Below are 25091 nucleotides of genomic sequence, written 5' to 3'. Positions count from 1 at the left end.
ACTCCTAATATCCATTTCTAAGATGAAGCTGTGCCTTGCTCAGGCCACACTGTTTGGAATATTGAAGCAATCTGTGAAACAGTAGTAAGCAGTATCACTTCCATCCTGGAGAAAATAAGCTACTTCCAATAATCAATCAATACCACACTCTAGTTAAGGCTTTTCTGTCCAGTTCACATTTGAAATGGGAGAACCCAGGCAGCAACACAGCAGCAAGTATGCAATGTGAGGATGAAACTTCCTGCTCTTCCTCACCCAGTAAACTTGTGCTTGGCTATGCAGTCAGAACTGTGCACTGGGTCCTTGTGGATTGTCTTCCTGTTTCTGCCACTGACCTGCTTTGAGGCTTTGCCAAACCCATTTTTTCTTCCTTTGCTTCTTTTTCTGTTTGCTTGCTCCAAGATGGTGCCTGCAAGCTTGCTGCAAGCTTGAAAAATGCTGTGGGATATAAACCTGGATTATTAAACCATTATAAAATATTTTTCCTGATCCACTTTAAATTCCTTTTCGTGAACTCTACTGGCATCAAATCTACTAATTTATGCTTTGGCAGGTTTAGATCTGGAGTACTTAATTGTGAGGGCTTTGGAGAGTCTCTGTAAAGAGGCACACTTCAATTCTGGGTCCTTAATGACCTTAGTAGGAACCAGGCTAAAATCAGTTGCCCAGACTGGAACAGTCCTGGATGTCTGTAGAAAGAGGGCTTTCAGGAGCTGTACTATCAAACTTGGAAGCACCTAGAGAGGTTCAATGCATTCAAGACTGGGTGATAGCCAGTCAGAAGGGCTGTACTGCAGTTTTGAAGTAAGGTGTTTCTTATCACCTTACGTCATATGGACCTCAATCCTTTTCCAGATCCAGCATCAAGGTCCCTGTGCACTTGGCATGTCAAGGTTAGTGGTCCTATCCAGTCTACCACACTCTCACCAGTTGGATAAGCTAAGTGATAGAGTTTTCTTTTTCCCAGCTCTTATGAAAGTTGCTTACTTTCCTACAAAGGTGATTTAAGATGTAGCAGTTTGATCAGCATCAGCGAATCTGATTTATTCTCCTGAGGTATCTGGTTCTCTTTGTTTAAACATCTTCCAGTTTAAAAGTGAAACATTTCTTTTTATTTGCAGAGTGAAGATTACATAAAAAGCCCCACTTTTACTCCCACCACTGGTCGTCATGAACATGGACTTTTCAATTTATATCATGCAATGGATGGAGCCAGTCATTTGCATGTGTTAGTTGTCAAGGAATACGAAATGGCCATTTATAAGAAGTATTGGCCCAACCACATCATGCTTGTTCTTCCAAGCATTTTCAACAGTGCAGGAGTAGGTAAGTATAACAAAAAGTTCTAACAAATGCGGATGCATGACTCGGGCCCTCAAGGTGTTGTTAGTCAACAGTGAAACGTAGACACACACCTTGTAGCTAGCATATCTGATCTGGTGATCTGGATTCTCTTTGAAGACAATGTGTCACAGTTGAAGATGCAATTCACTTAATCCAGGTCACCTAAAACAAGCTAGATGAATTGCACCCTAGAAATACTTACTCTCCTCTAATGATTTCAGAGGGAGCTGAGCATGTTAACTCAGATGGAGTTACTTACTCTGTTTCCTCATGGAAAGAAGTTATGTACTATTTGCATAGGCAGTGATGCCCTGATTAGGTATACCTCCTAGGTCGGTTCTGCTAATATAATATCTGTGAAATATTCAGCACCTTGCTTTTACTGCTGGGACAACTTATGGACAGCAGTAGTGACAAACATTCAAAGTAGATCATCAGGGGAAATCACAGAATCATAGAATTGTTAAGGTTGGAAGAGACCCTTAAGGTCATCGAGTCCAACCACTAACCTAGTACTAAGTCCACCAGTAAACCATATCCTCAAGCACCACGTCTACCCTTCTTTTAAATACCTCCAGGGATGGAGACTCAACCACCTCCCTGGGCAGCCTCTTCCAATCCAATGTTTGACAACCCCTTCGGTGAAGAAATTTTTCCTAATACCCAACCTAAACTTCCCTGGTGCAGCTTGAGGCCATTTCCTCTCATCCTATCGCTTGTTGCTAGGGAGAAGAGTCCGACCCCCGCCTCGCTACAACCTCCTTTCAGATAGTTGTAGAGAGCAATAAGGTCTCCCCTCAGCCTCCTCTTCTCCAGACTAAACAACCCCAGCTCCCTCAACTGCTCCTCATAAGACTTGTTCTCCAGACCCTTCACCAACTTTGTTGCCCTTCTCTGGACACACTCCAGCACCTTGATGTCTTTGTTGTAGTGAGGGGCCCAAAACTGAACACAGTACTCGAGATGCGGCCTCACCAGTGCCGAGTACAGGGGCACAATCACCTCCCTACTCCTGCTGGCCACACTATTCCTGATACAAGCCAGGATGCCATTGGCCTTCTTGGCCACCTGGGCACACTGCTGGCTCATGTTCAGCCGGCTGTCAGCCAGCACCCCCAGGTCCTTTTCCTCCAGGCAGCTCTCCAGCCTGTGGCATTGCATGGGGTTGTTGTGACCGAAGTGCAGGACCTGGCACTTGGCCTTGTTGAATCTCATACCGTTGGCTCCGGCCCAACGATCCAGCCTGTCCAGGTCCCTCTGTAGGGCCTTCATGCCCTCCAGCAGATCAACACTTCCAGCCAGCTTGGTGTCATCTGCAAATTTACTGAGGGTGCACTCAATCCCCTCATCCAGATCATCAATGAAGACATTGAACAGGACCGGCCCCAACACTGAGCCCAGAGGAATACCACTCGTGACCGGCCGCCAGCTGGATTTGACTCCATTCACCACCACTCTCTGGGCTCAGCCGTCCAGCCAGTTTTTAACCCAGCGCAGAGTGCACTTGTCCAAGCCGTGAGCAGCCAGCTTCTCCAGGAGAATGCTGTGGGAGACAGTGTCAAAGGCCTTACTAAAGTCCAAGTAGACAATGTCCACAGCCTTCCCCTCATCCACTAAGTGGGTCACCTTATCATAGAAGGAGACCAGGTTAGTGGGGCAGGACCACCCTTTCATAAACCCCTGCTGGCTGAGCCTGATCCCCTGGGTGTTCCACATGTGCTGCATAATGGCATTCAAGATGATCTGCTCCATGACCTTTCCTGGCACCGAGGTCAGGCCGACAGGCCTGTGGTTCCCCGGATCTTCCTTCTGATCCTTTTTGTAGAGGGGCATCACATTCACTAGCTTCCAGTCACCTGGGACCTCCCCGGTTGACCATGACTGCTGATAAATGATAGAGAGTGGCTTGGCGAGCTCCTCTGCCAGCTCCCTCAGTATCCTTGGGTGGATCCCATCCGGCCCCATGGACTTGTGAACATCCAGGTGAAGGAGCAGGTCGGTGACTGCCACCTCTTCAACAACTGGGACTTCATTCTGCATACTAGCTCCATCTCCCAGCCCAAGGGCCTGACAACCCTGAGGATGACCAGTCTGACTATTAAAGACTGAGGCAAAGAAAGCATTAAGTACCTCAGCCTTCTCCTCATCTTTCCTGGCAAGGTTACCTTCCGCATCCAACAAAGGAGAGAGATTCTCCCTGGCCCTCCTTTCGTCACTGATGTATTTATAAAAACATTTTTTGTTATCTTTAACTGTGGTGGCCAGTTTAAGTTCCAGCTGGGCCTTCGCCTTCCTAATCTTTTCCCTGCATAACCTCACAACATCCCTGTAGTCCTCCTGAGTCTCCTGCCCCTTCTTCCAAAGGCAGTAAGTTCTCCTTTTTTTCTTGAGCTCCAGCCAAAGCTCCCTATTCGGCCGAGCCGGTCTTCTCCCCCGCCTGCTCAACTTACGGGGACGGCCTGCTCCTGAGCCTTTGAGACTTCCTTCTTTAATAACATCCAGCCTTGCTGGACCCCTTTGCCCTTCAGGACTGCCTCCCAAGGGACTCTGTTAACCAGACTCCTTAACAATCCAAAGTCTGCCCTTCTGAAGTTCAGGGTAGTGGTTTTGCTGACCCTCCTCCTTACTTCTCCATGAATCGAAAACTCTATCATGTCATGGTCGCTGAGCCCAAGACAGCCTCCGACCACCACATCACCCACCAGGCCTTCTCTGTTCGTAAACAGCAGGTCCAGCGGGGCACCTCCCCTGGTTGGCTCGCTCACCAGCTGCGTTAGGAAGTTATCTCCCGCACACCCGAGAAACCTCTGAGACTGCTTCCTCTCTGCTGTGTTGTATTTCCAGCAGATATCTGGTAAGTTGAAGTCTCCCAGGAGAACTAGGGCTAGAGATTGTGAGACTTCAGCCAACTGCTTGTAGGGTATTTTATCTGTCTCCTCATCCTGGTTGGGTGGTCTATAACAGACTCCCACCAGGATGTCTGCCTTATTGGCCTTCCCCCTGATCCCTACCCATAAGTACTCAACCTTATCATTACTGTTGTTGAGTTCTAGACAGTGAAAATACTCTCTAACATACAAGGCTACCCCTCCACCTCTCCTTCCTTGCCTGTCCCTTCTAAAGAGCTTGTAGCCATCCATTGCAGTGCTCCAGTTGTGCGAGTCATCCCACTATGTTTCCGTGATGGTGACCACATAGTTTCCCTGACGGGCGATGGCTTCCAGCTCCTCCTGTTTATTGCCCATGCTGCGTGCATTGGTATAAATGCACTTCAGTTGATCTGTGGATCTCATCTCCAACACAGGCATGCCACCCCTAGGCTCTTCCCTAGCAAGCCTGGTTTTATCCCCTTCCCCCTTTGTATCTAGTTTAAAGCTTTCTCAGTGAGGCCTGCTAACTCCTGAGTCAGAATCCTTTTCCCCCTTTGCGACAGGTGAACCCCATCTGTCTCCAGCAGGCCTGGTGCCATGTCAGCTGCCCCATGATCAAAAAAACCAAAATTCCACTGCTGGCACCAGCCTCTGAGCCACATGTTAATGAGCTGGGACTTCCTGTGCCTTTCCGTATGTCTCCCGGCTACCGAAGGGATGGAGGAAAACACTACCTGCACTCCTGATCCTTCAAGCAATCACCCCAGTTCTCTAAAGTCCCTTTTGATTGTCTTTGTGCTTCTCTCAGCTACCTCATCACTGCCGACCTGAACAACCACTAGCAGATAATAATCAGATCCTTTTACTAGCCCAGGGAGCTTCCTGGTAATGTCTCTTACCCTTGCCCCAGGAGGCAGCACACTTCCCTATGGGATGGATCCAGTCGGCATATCAGGCCCTCTGTTCCCCTCAGATGGGAGTCCCCTACGACAATAGCCTTCTTTTTTTCTTACCAGTGGCCATTGTAATGCGTGGGGCTGACTGGTTCCCTCTAGTCAACCCCTTGGGTGGAGCACTGTCTGTATCTGCATCCTCCTGGCCCTCGGGTTCCAGAGCCCCATACCTATTGTGTAAGGGCACCTGGTGGGCCGAAGTCTGCCGGGAGAGGATTTGCCTACTGCACCGAGCAGGGATCTGCATCCATCCTCCATCTCTTGGGTCCCCTCCCTCTGCCTGGCGGCACAAGGGCAGGGGAGCCACTCCTCTTGATGCTTCCATCTGGTGTGCTCCTCCAGTCTATCTCCCTCTCGCATTCCTTGATACTCCTCAGTCTTGCAACTTCTGCAGATCCTCCACCTGCTCCCACCTCATGCAGGTCCTGTCTCGGGAGCCCTCCATGACTGGAGCAAGGCTCTGGCACTCCCTGCAGCCAGAGACCTGGGTGGCTGCATGTTTTAGTGGGAGTTCTGTCTGCGTTGCCACATGCCTCCTGGCGATAGCTCTTGTCCGAGCGGAGACCATGGCTAGGTCTTTTCCAGGAGAGCACAGACCACAAGGGGAGCTCGCCAGCTGCCTGCTCGCCCTGCCTGCGCGAACTGCCGCGCCGCGCCCTGTTTGCCCGTCCTGGTCTCCGCGCGCCTGGTCGCTCGCGCTCCCTAGGGAGCTGTTCAAATCTCCCGCCGTTGCCCCAGCAACGCCCAAGCCCCGCCTGCCTCGCTCGCGAGAGCAGCCAGTTGCTTTTGGCGCGTGGGCCCCACCGGGCTCTTCATCGGGTTCCCTGGCACAGGAGACCCCCCCTTTTCTACCCCAATCTAGCGCCCAGTCGCAGGACTTACCATTGCTGCCGCCGCGTACCTCGCCGACTGAGTCTGCAGAGCTGTTGACTTCAAAAGGCTTCCTACTTAAAAGCAAACAATTTGTGCCCCTACTTTGAATCTGATGGTGTATGTCCTCGGTTTCAGGTGCTGCACACTTCCTGATAAAAGAGTTGTCTTATCATAACCTGGAGCTTGAACGAAATCGGCAGGAGGAGCTGGGGATAAAACCCCAAGATATTTGGCCTTTCATTGTAATTTCAGATGACTCCTGCGTTATGTGGAATGCAGTAGAAGTTGATTGTTCAGGAGACAGGAAAAGGTAAATAGAGTAATATATGCTTTTTCAGCTGGTCTCTGTAACCTTTCACTGCATATCAGTTTTGAAATTACATTTGATATACTACAACATTTACCCTGTAGAAGCAGAGAATAATATTTGCTTAACGAGAGAAATATTTTCCCTAGATAGCTGCCTTTGCATAGGACGTAGTGTAGTGCCTGTTTTTCATTCCTGTCCCCTGAGGGTTTAAGTGACCTGCAGCCTTTGCTGTATAGCTTGACTCCGGTTCATATTAGAGTTACTTGGATTGCAGATTTCACATTCTGTAAACAATCCCTGATATCCCTGATGGGCAAGCATAGGCATTCACATGTACATTTTTAAATGGATTTTTCTAAGGAAGCTAAAAGACATTTCTGTGCAAATAGTGCAACTGATTTCCTCTGGCTTTTTTTGTCAGTCCCAGCCTGTATGGCTCCTTTATCAGCTCCCCAAATCCCCAAACAAGTATTTTTGTTTTTATTACTTTAGAACATTGTTTGTACTAGATATTTTTATCTATTCCCAGAACGGTGCTACACAGGATTTACAGCAAACCTTCAAAGAGAACTAAACTCAGTGAAAACTGAGATTTATGGGCTGTAGGGGTGGGCTAGGAGGAGCTTATACTTTGCACTTAAGTTACGGCACAAAGTCGGCAACACTCTCAGAGTCATTTGGAACATTATCCAGGTAACTTTAAAAGTTCACTTATGTGAGTGAATATTTTGAAAGATCCAGACTGTTTCAGATCTGTCATACCAGTCCCCACCACATAGCACTAGTTAATTTTGAGTAGAGTGAGACACAAAAAGTTGCAGTAAAGTAAGACAACACTGAAGTTACCTACCTGTTACTCATAACTACTTTCAGCTGTTAGGAATTGCTCTTCAGCTGAATGAGATTCTGAATATTCTCTATATACTTTAAAATGAACACATTTTCATAATTATTGTAGTGACTATACTTGGACTGAAAGGAATGTTTCCTTGAAGCAAATTCTGCAACATATTGAAGCAACTCCCAATGTCACTCACTATGCCTTAATTGGGATGAGGAAATGGTCCAGTAAAACAAACAGTACTGAGATCAAGGAACCATTCTCCTGCTGCCATGTGCATGATTTCATTATGCTGAACGTCGATCTGACACAGAATGTACAGTACAATCAGAACAGGTAAGTGAATCAGTAGCGCCCTTCAATAGAGATAATGAACCAAACAAAGGAAGTTTTACAAAAGTTCTTGATGGTTTTTGGGGGAGTTTGTTAGCAGAACGCAGACAGATTTTGTTTTCCTGCTGATGGTTCAAATCCTTCCCAAATTGCCAGCAGTTGGAAAAAGACATGAATTTCCATAGTTCCAAATAAAACAGTCACATGTGGGTTACAGGGTAGGCACACTGAGCAGTGTGCCCTGCAGCATTGGACCCCCAATTGCCTAGTCCAAGTGGCCTTTTGGTAAACACTGTACTTCCCCTCCTGCCCACTTACCTGCACTCCCTTCCAAAGGAAATGGGTGTACGGGTGAATGGTGCATAACCAAGTCTTGTTCTGACATGGAACTGAGATATAGCTGGGCTTTTTACCCTGAGCAGCACAACTGGAGCACGCTGCATGTGTGCTCATCAGGACAATCAGAAGAAAGGAATAAATATACCTTGTTAACATTCATGGTTGTTTCTCGCATTCAGCTGTCTCAGAAATCCCACTTTTTCATTTATTGTGCCACATAGGATAGATCTAATAATAACATTGCCATACGCACTATCACCACAGTTACCAGAACTGTATTCATTAGGTACATTATCTCACAGAACTGCACTGATCTGTGTGAAATAAACTTTGGTTTGGGCCCCATTTCTGAGGGATGAGCATTTATTACAACAGAATAAAGTAGATATCACTAGAGGTGGGGTTCATTTGTCTAAAGTTGGTCTTTAGGCACCTTGGAATATGCAAGGTGTCCATATGGGACTGACAGGTATGACATAAAATCTACATGTGTTTTTATGTAAGCTAGGTGGGATGTCCCAGGTAATCTAAAATGGGTCTACACACCTAGACTTATTAGATAACTGCGCATCAGTCACTGTACTTCTCAGAAGAACTCTCCTATCTCAGGAAGATGTCTTCTGAAGTCCAAGTTTACTTATAACTTCAAGGAAGCACTTCTGCTTTCATTATGCTGTGGATAAAAAAATGACGTAAATTTCTGTTGCTACCAGCCTGACACTTTAAAAAAGCCTTTTAAACTTGCTCCTGTGCATCTCCTAGTACAAAACTGTGCTCCCAGGCTGTCTAACCGTGTTACCTTATGAAGCATTATGAAGGGCTAATGAAGAGAACAACAATGAAGCAAAACAATATGAGGCAGCAATGTTAAAATGTCAAGAATGCGAGCTCACACCGCCCATTTCCTGCCTGTGTCTTCAGAATCATAGAATCATTAAGGTTGGAAAAGACCTATAAGATCATCAAGTCCAACCATTTAAACCATGCATGGCTCACCATAATCCTCTGCGTGGGTGCTGTTGAGCCTGAAGTGTTGTATGACATTCCAAGCCTGGGCGGGCAAGGAAAAGGATACATCTTAAAACAGAGAAACACTGACATTCAGGAATAACAAATATCCATGTAAATATTACTAAGATCAAAGATAAGATTTTAAAAACATATAATTAAATGCCACATTTCTCACATATAATTAATTGCCATATAGCATTAAATGCCAATGTTCACTGTTGCAGTAATTGCTCAGCTCTCTTAAATCCAGGCCCTGGATGTTAATCTGACAGTTCTGCACATCATCCTGTTTGCTGTGTAGTATCTACATTCAGAATGGAGAACTGACTCTGAATTCTCCCAAGGCCAGAGAATTTTAATTTAGTCAACTTTAGGAGTTTACCTTTTATTCCGCTCCATCTTATTTTTAAAATGGATGAAGTTTAGCTCAGGGATGTTTGGCATCATTCCACGTAATTTATTCCTATGTCTCAACAGTTCAGTTTTTGTCTCTAATGCAAAATGACATTATTTCTGTAGAGGAATAGTGAAAAAATTTACTGGATATTTGTATTCTAAGGGAAAAATGAGTAGTCAGAGACCTCTGTGCAGTTGGAAAATCAAATGTAGGGCCTCATCCATTTCCTTCGAAGTCAAAGGAATTAATTTCCTTGACCTGTTTTGGGGTACTAATGTATGTAGCTATTTTCTATGACTGTGTTATTGTAGTAAAAAGCAAAGAAATTATTTTAACTCCTAGGTCTTTTCCCTGGCAATTTCCTACATTCTCCTTCCACTTTCCCCAGTGCTTCTGTTCCCTTCACTCCCTAAGTGGTTTCTTCCCTCATTCTGATCTTCTTGAACTCATCCTAGCCTAGTTTATGATTACAAAGCTGAAGCCTCTTTCCCTGACTGATAGGCACTGATGGAGGGTCAGTATGTTTGACACCTGTCCTTTCTACAGTGCTGACCAAAGGCCCTGCATGCTTGTATTTGTTGATGTGTGATGAGAAGCATGCCTCTGTACTATGATTTTATTTCTTCCAGATTTACGTGTGATGATGTTGACTTCAATTTGCGCGTCCACAGCGCTGGCCTTCTCATCTGTCGGTTCAATCACTTCAGTATCATGAAAAAGCAAATTGCAGTAGGAGGACAGCGATCCTTCCATGTTAAGTCTAAGGTGGGAACTGAGATCTCTGTTTCATTATTGTTAAAATTCTGTTTTCCTTTTTGTACCCTGTAACCAGGAGAGCTGAGGTATTTTGGTGTGCGACCAGTTACCAGTAATGGGGTATGTCTGCCATGTTTGGGGTTTTTTTAAATTTCTTTCTGAAATCCACAATATTCTTGGCATAAATGCACCTTTCCTTAATAGTTTTCCTCTACAATTTTTGAAAACACCTAAAGTGTCTCTTTATGATCCCGGTAACCATTCACTATCTATAGCTATTGAATTGCTCATCTTCATATGACTTCATATGTAGGCGTACTTTGGGTTCAAACAAGAAAACCCAAAGACTCTATAAATAAAAATATAATCCCAAGAAAGTCTGAAACATTTTTGGTAGAAGATATTTTTGGCTTAATGACTTTGCTTCTTATATAAAACTTAGATTTGAAAGATAGAGATATATTTTATACAAACGAAAATTCAGATAAGTGCAACTTGACTGATCAGGATTGATCTGTACCAGTAATATTTTTCCTCACAGGTATCTGACACTCCAGTTTCAATCTCACCTGCTCAGTACATTTGTGCTCCTGACAGCAAGCATACCTTCTTGGCAGCACCTGCTCAGTTGCTCCTTGAAAAATACCTCCAGTATCACAGCCATCGCTTCTTCCCTCTCTCACTGAAGAATTATAGCCATCCAGTGCTATCTGTGGACTGTTACCTTAATTTAGGACCACAGGTACTGAACAAAATAATCTGCAAGCAGCTCTAGAAATGTATAAGCTATGTTTTGATTGAGTTCATTGATGCATTCCTTAATGATAGTTACACAGCCTTTGAAGAATCAGGTATTAAATCCCTATAATATTAAAATAAAATTCATAGTCCCATAGAGATATTATTAGAGGCTACAAATAAAGTACATGGAGAACAATACCAGAGTTGTCCTAAACACTAATGTAGTCTGCGAATTATATTAGATTCTGAATTAAGACAGAGCACAGGTTTGTTTAAGAAGTGTTTTCTCAGTCTGCTATAATTTGGCCTTTCCTACAGCAAATTTCTTGCACAAGAGTGTTTTACAAACACTAGCTAGCCCTTAGAAAGCACTTCAAAATACAAATGTTTTAGTTCACTGTTGGCTGATAAGCTGAGGTGGAGAAGCAAATGCCAAGAAAACAGTTAGAATGGGAGGTGCTGACATCAGATCACAAGAGCTGTTGGCTCTCTGATGGGTTTGGATGTAAAGCCAAGGTCGTAGTTAAACTCAAATGAAGGTCAGATATAAGTGTGATACTGAGGTGTTGTTCAGGAGAGAGAAACTGGTTTTACTTTTTCACCTGATTTGAATACTAAATGAAATTCGGTTTTGCTGGATTTACTAAACTTCTTTACCAAAATAGCTGTGTATTAACCTTCCCACATATGCTGCTTCCAGAACATTTTGAACTATATCTTTTAATTTCCTTTCTGGCTGAGCTCTTACAGGTCTACGTTCCCACCATGCTTGGAAAAACAAACTCTGTGGAAGGGCACTGTACTGTTACTGTCTTCATCCATTGCATCCTTTCAGCTCTAACCCATTCAGCACGTGAAATGAGTTCATTCAATTCTGGAATTGTTACCTGAGCTGGAATATGATGCAATAGGATTGAAGGAATATGGATAAATAGAGGCATCCTGGGCCAGAGTCTCAGTTGCTGTGGGTTAACCTTTCTCCTCTGAATCACACTGATTTATGCTAGATGAGGATCTGCCCCAACTAAGAAGCACAATGCACTTTGGGAAACAAGCCTTGTGTGGAAGATTCCTTAATTTAAATTTATAAGTCCTGAAAGAGGGCTATAAGTATTCCTGGTTCCTAGTGGATTTGGGGAGTAACCATAAAAACAAACTAGACGAGGAAACCTTGCACATTCATATTTATGTTCATGCACAACTCTACTAACTTGAGTAATCCTATTGTACTGCAAATTAAATTAGGCATTTCTAAAGGGTTCTTTTTGCATCCAACTGCACAGTTACTATATTTACTCATGTGCAGATAAACTGTGCTGGGCGGGTCACAGCTTTGTGGTTGTGGGGAGCTATTTTTACTGCAGCTTTTAAACCCTATCCTATCTAGACCTCATGAGAAGAATAGTAATGAATAGTAGCAACTAATACCTAGTTATGAATAGTGCTTTTATGTAGATTTTTAATAAGTAGAGCGATGTTTAGGAATGAACTATAAAGATCACACTATTTGAAGTTGGAAAGCAAGTCTAAGTTTGAATCAGGTGCAAATATGAAAAGCTTGATATCAAGCCTTAGCTTTATATAGAAGCTTGAAAAATGTTAATTTTTTTTCCATTCTCCCAATCAGATTGCAATTTGCTACGTGAGCTCTCGACCTCATTCTCTGAATATCAGTTCCTCTGGTTTGACATTCAGTGGTCTCCTGCTGTACCTCTGTGACTCCTTTGTTGTAGCAAGCTTTTTGAAGAAATTTCATTTTCTTAAAGGTGAGCTGCAATAATTTTATTACAGAGAACTATATGGCCTGGTCTCTGGGAACCTAGGGAAAAAAAGTATTTTATATGAAAATATACGTGCATATATATGTATATGCATGTATTCATATTTGTGTTTGTACATCCCATCCATCTTTGATGCTTGATCATGCTGGCTCTGTACTGTAGTAAATTGGTATATAACAGTGTTCTGCAGATTTCTAAGTGGGGATCATTATGTATCATTATGCTTAGTGTATATGCGTAACTCCTTACTTTATGTCAGAAAACTGAGTATTCAAGATTGATGTATGAAGCATTTACATATTGTGTTCTTGCAGGTTTTCTAATTTTCTATAGAAAGTGGGATGGACATCAAAAGCCTCCATCAAAATCTAGTTACTATCCTTGGAAACAGAAGCTGGTTCGTTTAAAATTTATTCCTAATTACCAGTTTCTTCGTGTAGCCCTTATGACTGTGGATAGCAGTGGAGAAAAACTACCATTTGTATTGCAGGCAGTCACACGGCAAAATTCTTTCGGATTGTTCTGCTACTATCGTAGGCATTTAGCACTCTGGGGATTTGTTTCACTCACAGCTGTAACTGTCTCTGGAGGAGGAACACCATGGCAAATGCCTTCTTGAAACAGGCAGAGTTGTCACGAACTGCTGTGTTCTTTGTTACAGTTAATACAGTTTCATGTAGGTATGTGTAGCAAAGTGCAAATTGGGATCTACAGTGCTTTTACCTGCACATGCCGCTGAAGCCACAGGAATGCCAGTGTCTGTGCTCATTCTGGAGCAGTGTCCACATTTCAATCAGCCTGTAGTTTCTCTAACAAGGCTATCAGAATAACTGCAAATGAAAGCAGTGCTTTTGTACTGCATTTTCTGAGTGACCAGAGGCTACCAATCAGATTCATTTTGCATAAACCAGACAATTTTTATAGCATGTAGCACGAAGCGTATTTGATTTGGGGTTTCTCCATCTCCTTTGGCAGTCTACTTGATTTTCTAACCTGCCACATGAGCAGTAAACACCACGTGACTGTCTTGTTTCTTTTTATTATATTCTCAGCTTTTTTTTTGTCTTGGGCATTTCCACTTACCTCACCATCTCTCATTCAGATTATTGAATGCTGGCAAGGTAATTATCTCCTCTTAAATGAGCACTTTTCTCAGAAGCCAGGAAATCATGCATGCAAGTTAAAATGTATCAGTGTGCCAGTCAAGACAGTTGATATTGTTTACTTAAATATGCTATTTCTTACTTTGGCATTCTGGATTTGCCTGTGTCCATAGCAATACACACCAGATCCTTCTTTGCCAGCACATTAGCTTACCAATGTGAAAAGCTAAAGTTTGTCATTAGTTTTAAGAATATGTTTAGACCATTTCTGGTCAGCAAAGCACAAAGAACTTAGTCGGCCATCCTAGTGATTGTCTTGTGGTGTACGTGTTTTGCTGAGTGAGGGTTTAGCTCAACAAGGTAATGATCAGTAGGGCTAGAACAGTAATGGATGTAGGGCTTTATCTTGTTTTCTGCCAGGACCTATCACCACCTCCTTTGACCTGACAGTTTTACCCTTCCTTACCCTAAAGAGTAGGGAATGTATGTTAGTCCTGTTTGCTAGATGAATATTAGATATCTCAAGTTACACAAGAAGACCTTGATAAATCGGGAGCTGAACATAGCTCTCCTCAGTCCTACATGAATGTCTCAATTTTCTCTCAGGCCCTTTTGTAACACCTGTTGTGAAAGTGGTGGGGTTCTACATGCTAAGGGGTGGTGGGAGCTGAGTGATCTGAGGACAAAGGGGGCTACTCACGTGGGTTTCTTTTTAACCGTTTGCTTAGGCGCCACTCTGTGTGTGATTTGTCAAGATCGCAACTCTCTTCGCCAGACTGTTGTCCGGCTAGAGCTAGAAGACGAATGGCAGTTCCGACTGCGGGATGAATTCCAGACTGCCAATGCAAAGGAGGACAGACCCCTTTTCTTCCTGACTGGGCGACATATTTAATTGGAAAGAGACACACTTCCTGAATGATAGAAGAGACTAATCGCCACCCTCTCATGAAATGACTTTTGAGAGGCTCTGCTTTCTGAACAGAAATAGGACGGTTTTCTGTTGTTTTCTAGAATGATACCTAATCAGACAATTTACGCTCATATTTCCAAACATTGAAGTGACTTTTCTAATTTAATTGTCTGATGGAAGTCACACCTAATTCCTGGGAGGGATGCAGAAACCTACTACTCCACATGGCGGAAATAATTTTGGATCAGAAGAGAGGTCAATCAGTGCACTTCTTCTGTGACAAAAAAAGACCACATGCAAGTTCGGAAGCAAGAGTTTTAGAAAACTTTTTGTACATTCCAAAAATAGAAAATGTAAGTTTAGGAGTAGATTTTGTTTTACAAGTCTTATTTATCTAACAGTTGGCACAAGGCAACAGGAATTGTTACAGTTTTGTAGTATACTGCTACTGATTGATCCAGGTAGGCTTTTCACATGAAGATTTGTAAAGAATATTTCTTAAATAGTGGGAACTCAGTTGGAGCCTTAATTTTTGGAACAGGAGCCACACTGAATAATTTTACCGTACAGGAATCTTGGGATAGAGCATAATTATATGTCTGGTTTTATTAGCATAAAGAAGAGAGTCAAGAAAGTACATTTTAAAATGAGATCTGAACATTTAAACCTGAAACTGAAATTACCTTGAGTAACTGAAGAGGCCAAATGGAGAGACTGACCTGCAAGTGACTTATTTCAATTAGAGCAGTGGTGTTTCCTGGTTCCTGATTAAATTGTTGCACTGGCTGCAGACTTTAAGCTGGGTCCAGTGCACTTAAGACAGCGATGAGATGATTCTGAAACATTCCCAATACTCTTTCTGGGGATATTTTCTTGCCAAGGTGCTTCAAACAAGTAAGAAGATGGAGACTACATCTCTGAGGAATTCAGGTGGAAATCTAAAAACATGTTATAGAATGGCACCAGGCATCACAGTATCTTGTACACCCTAAATGTGAAGCAAGTTATCATGGTCTTTAGGCTTTTGAAAATATTCTCTGAGTTGCAAAATTCATGTTTGTCTTTATAGAAACAATGTTAGCTTCACCCAGTCAAGGTGCAGGAAGGATGAGTATAGACATTGTCGGAAGACATCTAGTGTTTGGGCAGTCCTTTCTTGCTGGATACACCAATGGGAGGATCATTGGTCAGCCCATTGCAGAACTGACCTTGAAAGGCAGTCATCAGTATGACTGTGCCAAAGAGCTAATTTAGGTTTATTTACAGGGGAAATGGCAGTTCTGTAAGTTTGAGAGACTTAGATCACTATTTAGAAGATATCTGCTAGAAATCACTGTGTTTCTGTATTTCATTGTCCTTATTTCAGAGTGAGAATTCACTTTGTTTAAGTTTTGGGAAGGAAGGTTGGCATTGTCCTATGTAAATATTACCTGTTCGGTTTTCACCAGTTGATTAGTTAACTTAAACTTCTTTAAAGAAGAGTGATATTCATGTCTAATCCATCCTTTATAAATAAAGTTCATGCTGCATGGACACCTGCCTTGGTGATGTACAGGACCATCAGGTATGCTTCTGTAGGGAAAAAAATGGTTGGCTGAAAAGAGCTAATATAATTAAGGAATGCTCTGAACTGATCAAGAGAAAATACAGTACTCTTAATGGCCTGAAGCGTAATGCAGCCTCAGAGGTGTGTTTTTACAAGAACTCAGAACTAAAGACAGTGGGTTGAAACCTCCTTTCCTGTAACCAAATACTGAACTTATACCAAGTGTCTGTAAACTTTCCCTGTGTTTTTGACCTGAGGTTTGCTTTGCAAGTCTTTAGGCATCCATTTCTCCAAGAAACTGAAAAAAGGCCTAAAGTATATAATAATAAATAAATAAAAATAAATCACATTCTTTCTTAACGTTCTCTTTTGCCACAAAGTCTTCAAAACTTTGACAAAATGTAGCCACTAGTGGGCTGAAACCGTCATACTCTTGAGTGTTGTTTCACCGTTAACCTTCTGCTCCGTGAGTTACCTACCTGCTCTATCCTGTCTACAGGATAAGGGTCTTGGGGCCTGGTCTCACCAGACCTATGTCTATCGTTGGACCAAGTGCAATCATTCTCCATCATGGAGAACTTACATAAGCACTCATGTATATGGTGAAACTTGCTTGCACAGCCCATTGTCTGATGGAGCACATCCTGCTATAAGACCAGAAATGCACTTATTGTGTGACCAAAATGCAGTTACTTCCCATCGTACAACCAGCTATATACCCAACACAGTAGAGAAATACACCATTGTGTTCACAGGATGCCAAACAGTGATGGTGGATCAGTCAGGGAAAGCTGCTCTCCAGAGCTCCATCCAAAAGTTTCTTCATCCCTGACCTAGTTTACAAGCTAAGCTCCCTTAGACCATAAGCTTTCTGGTAGAGGGACAACGCAGGGTTCACGTCCAACTAGGACTCTGAGGTGATACAGTAATACAAATAAATAATAATGATAAATAAAAGCAAATCTGTTTGGGTAGGACTGGCATCCTGTGCTGCAGCTTCTTTGTGCTGTAGTTATTTACCATAGGCGCATGTGTTGGGCAGGGAACCCGGGTCCCAGCTCCACCCTTCTCTTGTCTTGCCTTTTGTGGGAGGTAATTACTGGCTTTCAGTCCCAGTAACCTTTGCAAGAAAACTTGGCCCATGCCCATTTTGCACACAGATCTTCTAACTGTTTCCCTTCAGACTTTGGATGTGGCAAGAAGATAGAGTTCTCCATCACATGGATTGACTTGATAATGTACTAGCAAGCAAAATAAAAGTCATTGCCTGCATGCTTTTATGGACTTTTTACAGCCTCTACCTTCTTCTTGAGTGCCTTCCATGCTTGCTGGTTTAGTCACTCACTATTATCACCTGCAGATAGTATTGTTAGCATGTTGTGTATTGAGTGTCAGAGAGTGAAGTATTTTATGATTCAGCTTCTGAAAAAGACAGTATACAAATATAGAGGAGGTTACTGGGAAGGTGACACAATTTTCCTTTTTACCATCCTCTCTCCACTATCAAAGCACTCTTCACAAGCACTTAATCACTGATGTCTGGTATCTAGTCATCTGGGCATTACAGATGATTTGAGCACTAGAGGATGTAAGGGATTTCATCCTTCCCTAGCAAGTGCCTCCCATTGTGATAGGGAATGTACAGAACTTGGCTCCCACTCTGCAGCTAAAAGCAGCTGCTAAATATTGCTTGAGAGGGGGCTGCCTTTCAAAGGCTGTATCTGTGGCACTCTGTGGTGAAATGTGTCACACAAAAGGAAAGAGGTACAAGTAATAGACAAACAACCCAAAGGAAGGGTGAGGGGAGAGATTTACAGGGTGGAAAATGGAGAGCAAGGGAAGTGGGGGCTATGAGTGGAGGCAGCAGCATGGAAGAAGCTGGGGAGCAAGTAAGGCTCCCGGCTGCGGTAGGCAGTGTTTGCTGGGGCACAAGGACCCTGCGCAGGGGCTGTGCACAGTGCAAAAGAATCAGGATTTCCATGGCAGGGGGAGTTCAAGGGGGTGGTGGAGTTCAGGGGGATGGCATGAGCGCCCAGCTCAAAAGGCTCTGGCCATCTGCCATGGGCTGCTGGGCTGGGCTGGCTGTGGGGCTTGGTGGGGGATGACAGGTCACTCCTTCCTGGGGTCTGTTCCCCAGCCGCTGCCTCAGCGCCTGTAGCAGAAATGACCGTGCCAGAGCCATTTCTCAGAGTGGTAGTCACTGCAATTATCTTAAAGACCAGCCTCCGCTGGCACCCCTCTGCCATGTGCCGCTTACCCAGCGAGCGCAGTCCCGCACACTGGCAGGCGCCCGCACACCCGCTACCTAGCCTTTCACCGCACCTCGCGCAACCCACCGCCCTGCCTTTCCGTTCTCCCACCGGAGTCCTCCGCTCACCCATCATCCCCCCCACTCAGCAACCAGTCTTAATATTTCATCAGCTGTCACTGAAATACGGTGGCTATGCTGGTGTGGAATAAAATCTGTATTCTTTCCTTCTCCTACTTCTGTAAGGACGCAGCTCTTCGGCAAAAAGTAGAACTTGTGCCACACATCCCCTTCCTGTTGACTGTCTTCTACATCTTATCCAGTCTTCAGCTGAAGAAATACTCAGTGGTTCTGGGCATTTGCAAATGCTTTCGTAACATCTCCAGTCCTGTTTTGACAGCCCCCAAAATAACCATTGACGACTGTGGGGGACACGACTCCAGAAGTTTTGAGGCAACGGTCCAATCATTGGCATTGCCCACTGCTGAAATATTTTTTGGTAAGGGAGTGATGGGGTGTCAGATATAACAGCAAGACTCCTGCTCAGTGAGAAAAAGACGTTTGGAACCAACTGCCTTGATTTTAAGAAGGGCTTCATAAAGCTGCTTCATATGTAAATGTGGCTTTGATTAAAATCCTCAAGAAAATGGAAATGTTTGATTTAGATTTACATAGTAATATAAACAGAAGGAAATTTCTTCACATTTGCTGCATGAGCGATGTGTTGATTATGCACTTAAACACTACTAATAATACTAAGGAGTATTATTCTGGCAGTGTGTGCTGAGGTGCTGTAGAAAATGTTGAGTGGCACTGGTAACAGCAACTTAACAATTTTCTTCATACTTAGCAACAACAGGATTGACAAGAAATTGAGTTTTCACTTTTACTACCTACAGGGACCAGTAACAGTTTGGAGAACTGGGTGTTGCGGTAACCACTGGATTAATTTGTGCATCATACGATACCTATGCAGAACGGGCTTTTGCAAAAACACAGAACCTGGATTTTGGTGATGGTGTGATTTCTTTCTCTTTGAACATAAATTATTCTTGTGAATGCTGTTGGCTATCAGCCATAAATCTCATAGAGCTGTCCTGGCCAAGACAGCCCTGTGTCGGGGCAGGCTGGCAGCACTCTGTACCAGTCTGAAATTCCCCACTAGGTTCGTGTTTGGGCTGAACATGCAGCATCTTGAGTCTTCCCTCTGCGGCAGATGCAAAACAGGAGAGTTACAACTCAGCAGCTGTGTAAGGTAGATTTTATTCTTGCTTTCTTCATATAGCCCCATTTCAGGTACCAAGGTGCTACAAATTGCCGTGGGTGTCTATGAGACAAAAGCCCTTACAGAAAGGAAGTAGAGAAGAGCGCTTCCACACGCTTTGTCCACGGCTACTGCACTAATGTGAAAAAGCTGGAGAAAGTTAAACTATTTTATGTGATCAATGCCGTCCCAGTACAGTAGAGTTGTGCTTGTATTTAAAAATATCTTAAATTAATCTTTAAGGTGAACAATTACTCTATTAAAAATAAGATGACATAATCTTGTAATTACAGCAAAATAAAGTTCACATGAAGGTCACCATGAGCTAATATTACTATATTACTATATTTAAATATTCTGGGATGATTACGAATGTTTTTTTCCTTCTCATGATACAGCACTCACAAACGCTGTTTATAAAAAGAAGCTGGCTCCTGTTTACCCCATGTCGTCATGCAGTGAAATCATTAGGCACTGTTTAAAACTGACATCAAGATTTCTGTTTACGCTGCATAATTGTGGAATGAAACTCATTGCCACAGGATCTCACAGAGGCTACGAGCTGAGCAGGAGTCCAAACACGGTTGTGAAGCTTGTGTGAACTGTGAGTCTGAGCGTATCTTGTGTAAATTTTGTGTCAGCCCCCGTGTTCCATGTGTGCCTTTGGTTGAAAACACCAACCGGGGAAGTAGCAGCAAAGCCATGAAGTCCTGAAAGTGGGGAAATCAGAAGGGAGTGAGGGAAAAGCAGCTGCTGGGGTCATGGGGGAGCACTGGGAAGGAGGCAAAGAGCCAGTGGCCTGGCTGTGTGGGCATGGCAGCAGAGGAGGGGCGAAGGGGAGCAGGTGGTGGGAACAGCTGCCTTGGGAAAAGGCTGGGAACCACTGTTCTGATTTATGAAAATTATGGGAAAAGGACTTTTATATCTGGTTATTATTCCATTTCTGGATATCTTGATCAGAAGTGTTTGCTGATGGTCACCCTTGGACACAGGACAGCAGACTATCAGGTGCATTGATCTAGGAACAGCAGTCGTTGGGTTCATATATGCTGCACGGAAGAAATGCTCATACTTGTTAGAGCTTCCTGGTGAAAGCAGAAAGGTCCTGAAGTTGGACGGTGCAGAATACGACAAAGGCTTCAGAAATACAGTGTGCTGGGAAAGATGCACAGCCACTTCTTGAAGAATTTTATAAATAAACATTGCAATGTATTACAATGATTTAAACAGTATTTCTGATGGATTTTTATACTTACCCATCACAGCTTGAAAGCGAATTTAACAGAAGAAATGGGTGGGACAGTGGAAAATTACTCCAACAAACAGTGGTTCCAATCTTTTAAGTTTAGTGAATAGACCTTTCAGCAGGAGCAGGAATGCCATTGAAATTCATTAGGTGTGGCATTTCCCTGTTTAGCTGAAATGAGAGGAATTGTATTGAATTTCCTTCCCTGAAATTGTTCCAGAAAGAAAATGTGATTTGTCAGATAGCTAATAAATGGGTTTCTGTGCTTACAGTCTTAATATTTGGTGTATAAAAAAAACAAGTAACTTGAGCATCTTGGTAACTTAAGTGCAGTGCTGTTTTCTCTTGGAAGCGTTAGCTTAGAACTTTAGAATGACTTGGCTGCTGGGGCACTTCAGATTCTGAGTTTCTGATGTGAAACATTAAGGAGTCTACATAAGAACCGATTTTTCTGAAAATTTGGTCTCTTCCAGATGTCTGTCAAGTCAATGTCCTGTGATCCTAACTCACCCGTCAGGAGGGATGTCCATTGGGGACTGGCACCAGTGGGCCAAAGTGGCAGGGTTTCAGGGGCAGGAGCAGGTCAGAGATGGCAGCACGAGGCTGCCTGCCAGCGCAGGAGGGATGCTGAGGGCAGCCCAGCACACTCCCACAGGCCCAGTGAGACACTGGAGTGAGCTGAGAGTGTGTTGCTTCCACGTGATGCCTGTCCTGGGCTGCCAGCTGCCAGCCCCTTTGCCATGTCAGACATTTGCAGCAGTTTGGCAGCTGTGTTAGTTTGGTTTATGCACAGGAATAACACCTCGTTCCCAACACTCTCAAAGCTTAAAGGCAACTCCACACCGCACTGAGCTCCCCTCTCAGCTGGGATGTCACAACTCTTCTTGTTTTAGGAAACTGTTTCAGACTTTAAAAGGTCCTGCATGTTGTAATTTGGGATAAGGAGGGTGATGGAGGCAAGTACAGCTGATGCTGATGTTGCTGTTGAAAACAACACACAAACCACAGCATGTGCGACTGTGATACCTAATCCTCAAGCTGACAATGCCTGGTGGGCTGCCAGCTATCAGAGAGGGCTGTCACTTTTTAGTCCTCTCTGTCTTTACATGGTGCCCAGCTTAGTGACACTCACAGTGAGAGAGCACGCACTGGCAACGGGCCATTTCTCTACTCAGTGCTCCATTTCCAAAGCTTCTTTTTCCACCACTTAATTATTTTCCTACTTACTGAATTTCCATGTAGCTTAAGGTTATATATGAAACATATTTGGGCATATTTGTTCATCTGATAATCATTATCAGCTCACAGCTAACACTAAGACTCTCCTGCAGCAGTGTGCTATAAATAGCCCGTTTCGTTATATAACTCAGTGGAAAGATTTTGAAGCCTTTGCCCAAAGTCAGTGATGTATCAGAAGGGTTCAAGGTTTTTGATAGCACTTTTATTTCACCAGCTACTCCAATCAGATGCCTTACAAGCAGAGGGATAATAAATAATAAAATTCAAGCTAAAGGTTGTAAATTTGAAAGTGTATCATAGCTGTGAATCAGGGGTCAGTTCAGGCACAAAGCCTTCCCTAGGCCTGACCTTGGAGACAAAGCTGCCATTCCTGCCAGCTGCCAGAAGTGATTCCAAGATGCTGGACTCGGCAGTCCCCTCTTACAGAGCCAGAAGTCTCACAGGTATCAGGGCAAGTTTGTCTGAAGTCACATAGGGTGAGATCTGTAACAACTGGATTCTACACTCTGGTACTGAACCCAGTGGAAACAGAAGACCAAAAGGAACAAATGGAAACAAAATGGCCCTCTTTCAAACTTGATTGCACAGAAGAACAGAAAAGCTGTGCTGCCTTCACGTCCAAGGCTGTGGAGTTGTGTGGCTGTGCAAAATGGCAGAAGATGATTTTGACACTAAGAACCTGTCCTGAAAACAAACTTAGACCATTAAAATCCATACTAGATATGATTAATGATGGCAATAAAATGTTGGCAGTGAAAATTGCTTATATTCTCTTAACAGAACTTATAACTCAGCATTTCGTCTGACCATAAAAATCTCATATGAAAGTAGGGATACCGACTGTTTGGAAGTGAGTTTGTGTTGTCAGGTTCTGATTCTTCACTGAACCTGATGACTTAATTAGGATACTTGAGGAGTCAGTTGCAAGTAAAGTGTGCTCTAGTTTACTGAGCTCAGGTTTCTTGCTCTGACTGTGCTTCCAAGAACTTCAGCAGGTAAAATTAGCAAGCAAATATGATCGCTGGGAAATTATATTCTCTGGAGCTTTGTTGTCAACAGCTAAAACTTGAAGGCAGAATTTTTGTATATGGCCAAAACCAAGAGTGGTTTTAGTAGCGTCTGCGAAGAATGGGGGAAAACGATCAGCTCAGGATGTCATCCGAGGAGGAGGACCAGCCAGAGACCCCTACCGGCTCCCCTTGGTCGTGGGTAAGAGCTTACGCCCCAAGGCTGCATAAATCACACCTAAAGCCCTAGAAAAAAGTAACAAGCTGTGCTGCGTGAACCTAGATAGACCTGAGTATCATCAGCTTTTTCACTCTCCTGTTGAAGTTTGTGATTCATTAACGGTTAGACTGTTCTAGTTCTACCTGAATCTGAATGGGGAAAATGTTTGTATGTTGTTTTGCTTCTGTTGCGTATGTCAGATGCTACAAGAAGAGCTGGCTGATTCGGTACTGTTTGCTTTGCTGTGTCACTGGCCATGTGAAGCAGCACTGTTGAAAGATACCTTTTAGGTATAATGGAGGGAAAATGATGTAAACAATAGTGTAAATGTTTGCTCTGAAGGTCTGCATTAAGAAAATGCCAGTGAAACTCCTATTACAAATACAGAAATGTCTTGCCATAATTTTTTTAGTAAGATAGAAGCTGCCATAATGAAAGACAATCTGCACTGATGGTCCCCTAACAGTTGTTGCACGGTCCTGAGTTTTAAGATCTGGGCTTGATGCCTAATGCTGCTAGAGAGGATGTGGGTCAGTATGGTTTTCTGATGGAAGGATAGAGGATGCATTCACTCCAAAAGGGCTTTGAGTGGAAATAGGAACAGCCTTACTGAATGGTCTGGGAATTCTCTAGCTCTGAAAGAAGAGCGGGGGGTACAGTCAAGGTTTTCAATTACTTTAAAAGAAGCATTAAAGTGATTAAAAAACAATTATATGTCTTGAAATTAGTATCACAGAATCACGGAATCACAGAATGGCAGGGGTTGGAAGGGACCTCCAGAGATCACCTTGTCCAGCCCCCTGCTTGAGCAGGCACACCCAGAGCAGGGGGCACAGCACCGCATCCAGGCGGGTTTTGAATGTCTCCAGGGAAGGAGACTCCACAGCCTCCCTGGGCAGCCTGTGCCCCTGCTCTGGCACCCTCACAGGAAAGAAGTTTTTTCTCATTTTTGGTATTTATGGTTTAATTTCATAACCTTAAATTTCCATATCTTTTATAGACATACACATTTATGATTTTTCTGGAAATGTCAATGTTTGAAATGGTTTCTACGTGTTTGTTGTCAGGCATGAATGGGTGTGTAAGCATGGAACTGATAGTTCCTGCAGGTACCCAAGGAGTTATCAGAGACAATTGCTTTTTGAAGGTAAAAGGCATAGATCAAATCAATTTAGCTGATGACAGGAATGTGGATTTAAAATACTCTCATCTTTGGAGGAACACGCAGGGAGGATGAAAAGGAGTACCAGTTGTTCTCACTATCAGGACGCGGGTTTCCTGGCGAGCAGCAGTATTTGTGTGTTGGTGAATGTCTATTTTTGATCGGTAAGAAGAGAATTTACAGATGGTGATTTCTTAACCAAATGTAAGTGGAAACTTTCTATTTCAGCTGAAAATCCCCTACAGACTACGCAGATTGGAGGCTGGGTGTAGAGAGACAGGTACTGAATAGTTAGCAGGTGGTTGGAGTGCTAAGGAACAGCCAAACTATATTCAAAATAAACCAAGCTGTGAGTATAGGCAAAAAAGGCAGGGATATATTTTTTTAAAAACTTCAGATGTCAGTGGATTTCTAGCTATCAGTTTTATTAAAAATTAAGATGTCCTACACAACATTTTGACTATTGCATTTTTATGATGTGTACTTTAGCTTAAATTTCCTTCTGGGAATTTCCTTCACATAGAAGTCTCTTAAATTGCCAAGGGAAATCACGGGTCCCACTGCTCCATGGAACAATCTGTTCTGCCACAAATGTGT

The 25091-nt window shown here is 43.4% G+C and overlaps 2 protein-coding genes across 10 annotated transcripts in view; both read left to right on the top strand.

Annotated features, from left to right (window-relative positions):
- Positions 1–16095, top strand: part of GREB1 (growth regulating estrogen receptor binding 1) — a 106415-nt gene extending 90320 nt beyond the window's left edge. For 5 of the 6 annotated variants that reach the window (XM_075086796.1, XM_075086798.1, XM_075086797.1 and 2 more), the window contains exons 27-33: positions 1122–1326; positions 6176–6350; positions 7309–7527; positions 9901–10036; positions 10569–10769; positions 12396–12534; positions 14381–16095. In XM_075086796.1, the coding sequence (XP_074942897.1) occupies positions 1122–1326; positions 6176–6350; positions 7309–7527; positions 9901–10036; positions 10569–10769; positions 12396–12534; positions 14381–14544 (1239 nt within the window). In that variant the 3' untranslated portion in view covers positions 14545–16095. The remainder of the gene's footprint in view (positions 1–1121; positions 1327–6175; positions 6351–7308; positions 7528–9900; positions 10037–10568; positions 10770–12395; positions 12535–14380) is intronic. The other variant, XM_075086799.1, reaches the window with a different exon arrangement.
- Positions 16096–23056: 6961 nt separating this feature from the next.
- LPIN1 (lipin 1) overlaps positions 23057–25091 on the top strand; it is an 83572-nt gene continuing 81537 nt past the window's right edge. For all 4 annotated transcript variants that reach the window (XR_012659493.1, XM_075086789.1, XM_075086788.1 and 1 more), the window contains exon 1: positions 23057–23314. Coding sequence is in view for 3 of the 4 variants with exons in the window: in XM_075086789.1 (XP_074942890.1) it covers positions 23234–23314 (81 nt within the window). In the remaining variant the exon portion in view is untranslated. The remainder of the gene's footprint in view (positions 23315–25091) is intronic.

This window comes from Phalacrocorax aristotelis, chromosome 3 (genome assembly GCF_949628215.1).
Source record: "Phalacrocorax aristotelis chromosome 3, bGulAri2.1, whole genome shotgun sequence".
NCBI classification, from domain to species: Eukaryota; Metazoa; Chordata; class Aves; order Suliformes; family Phalacrocoracidae; genus Phalacrocorax; species Phalacrocorax aristotelis.
Note: the sequence above shows the minus strand (reverse complement) of the source record. Positions and strands in the feature narration are given on the sequence as shown.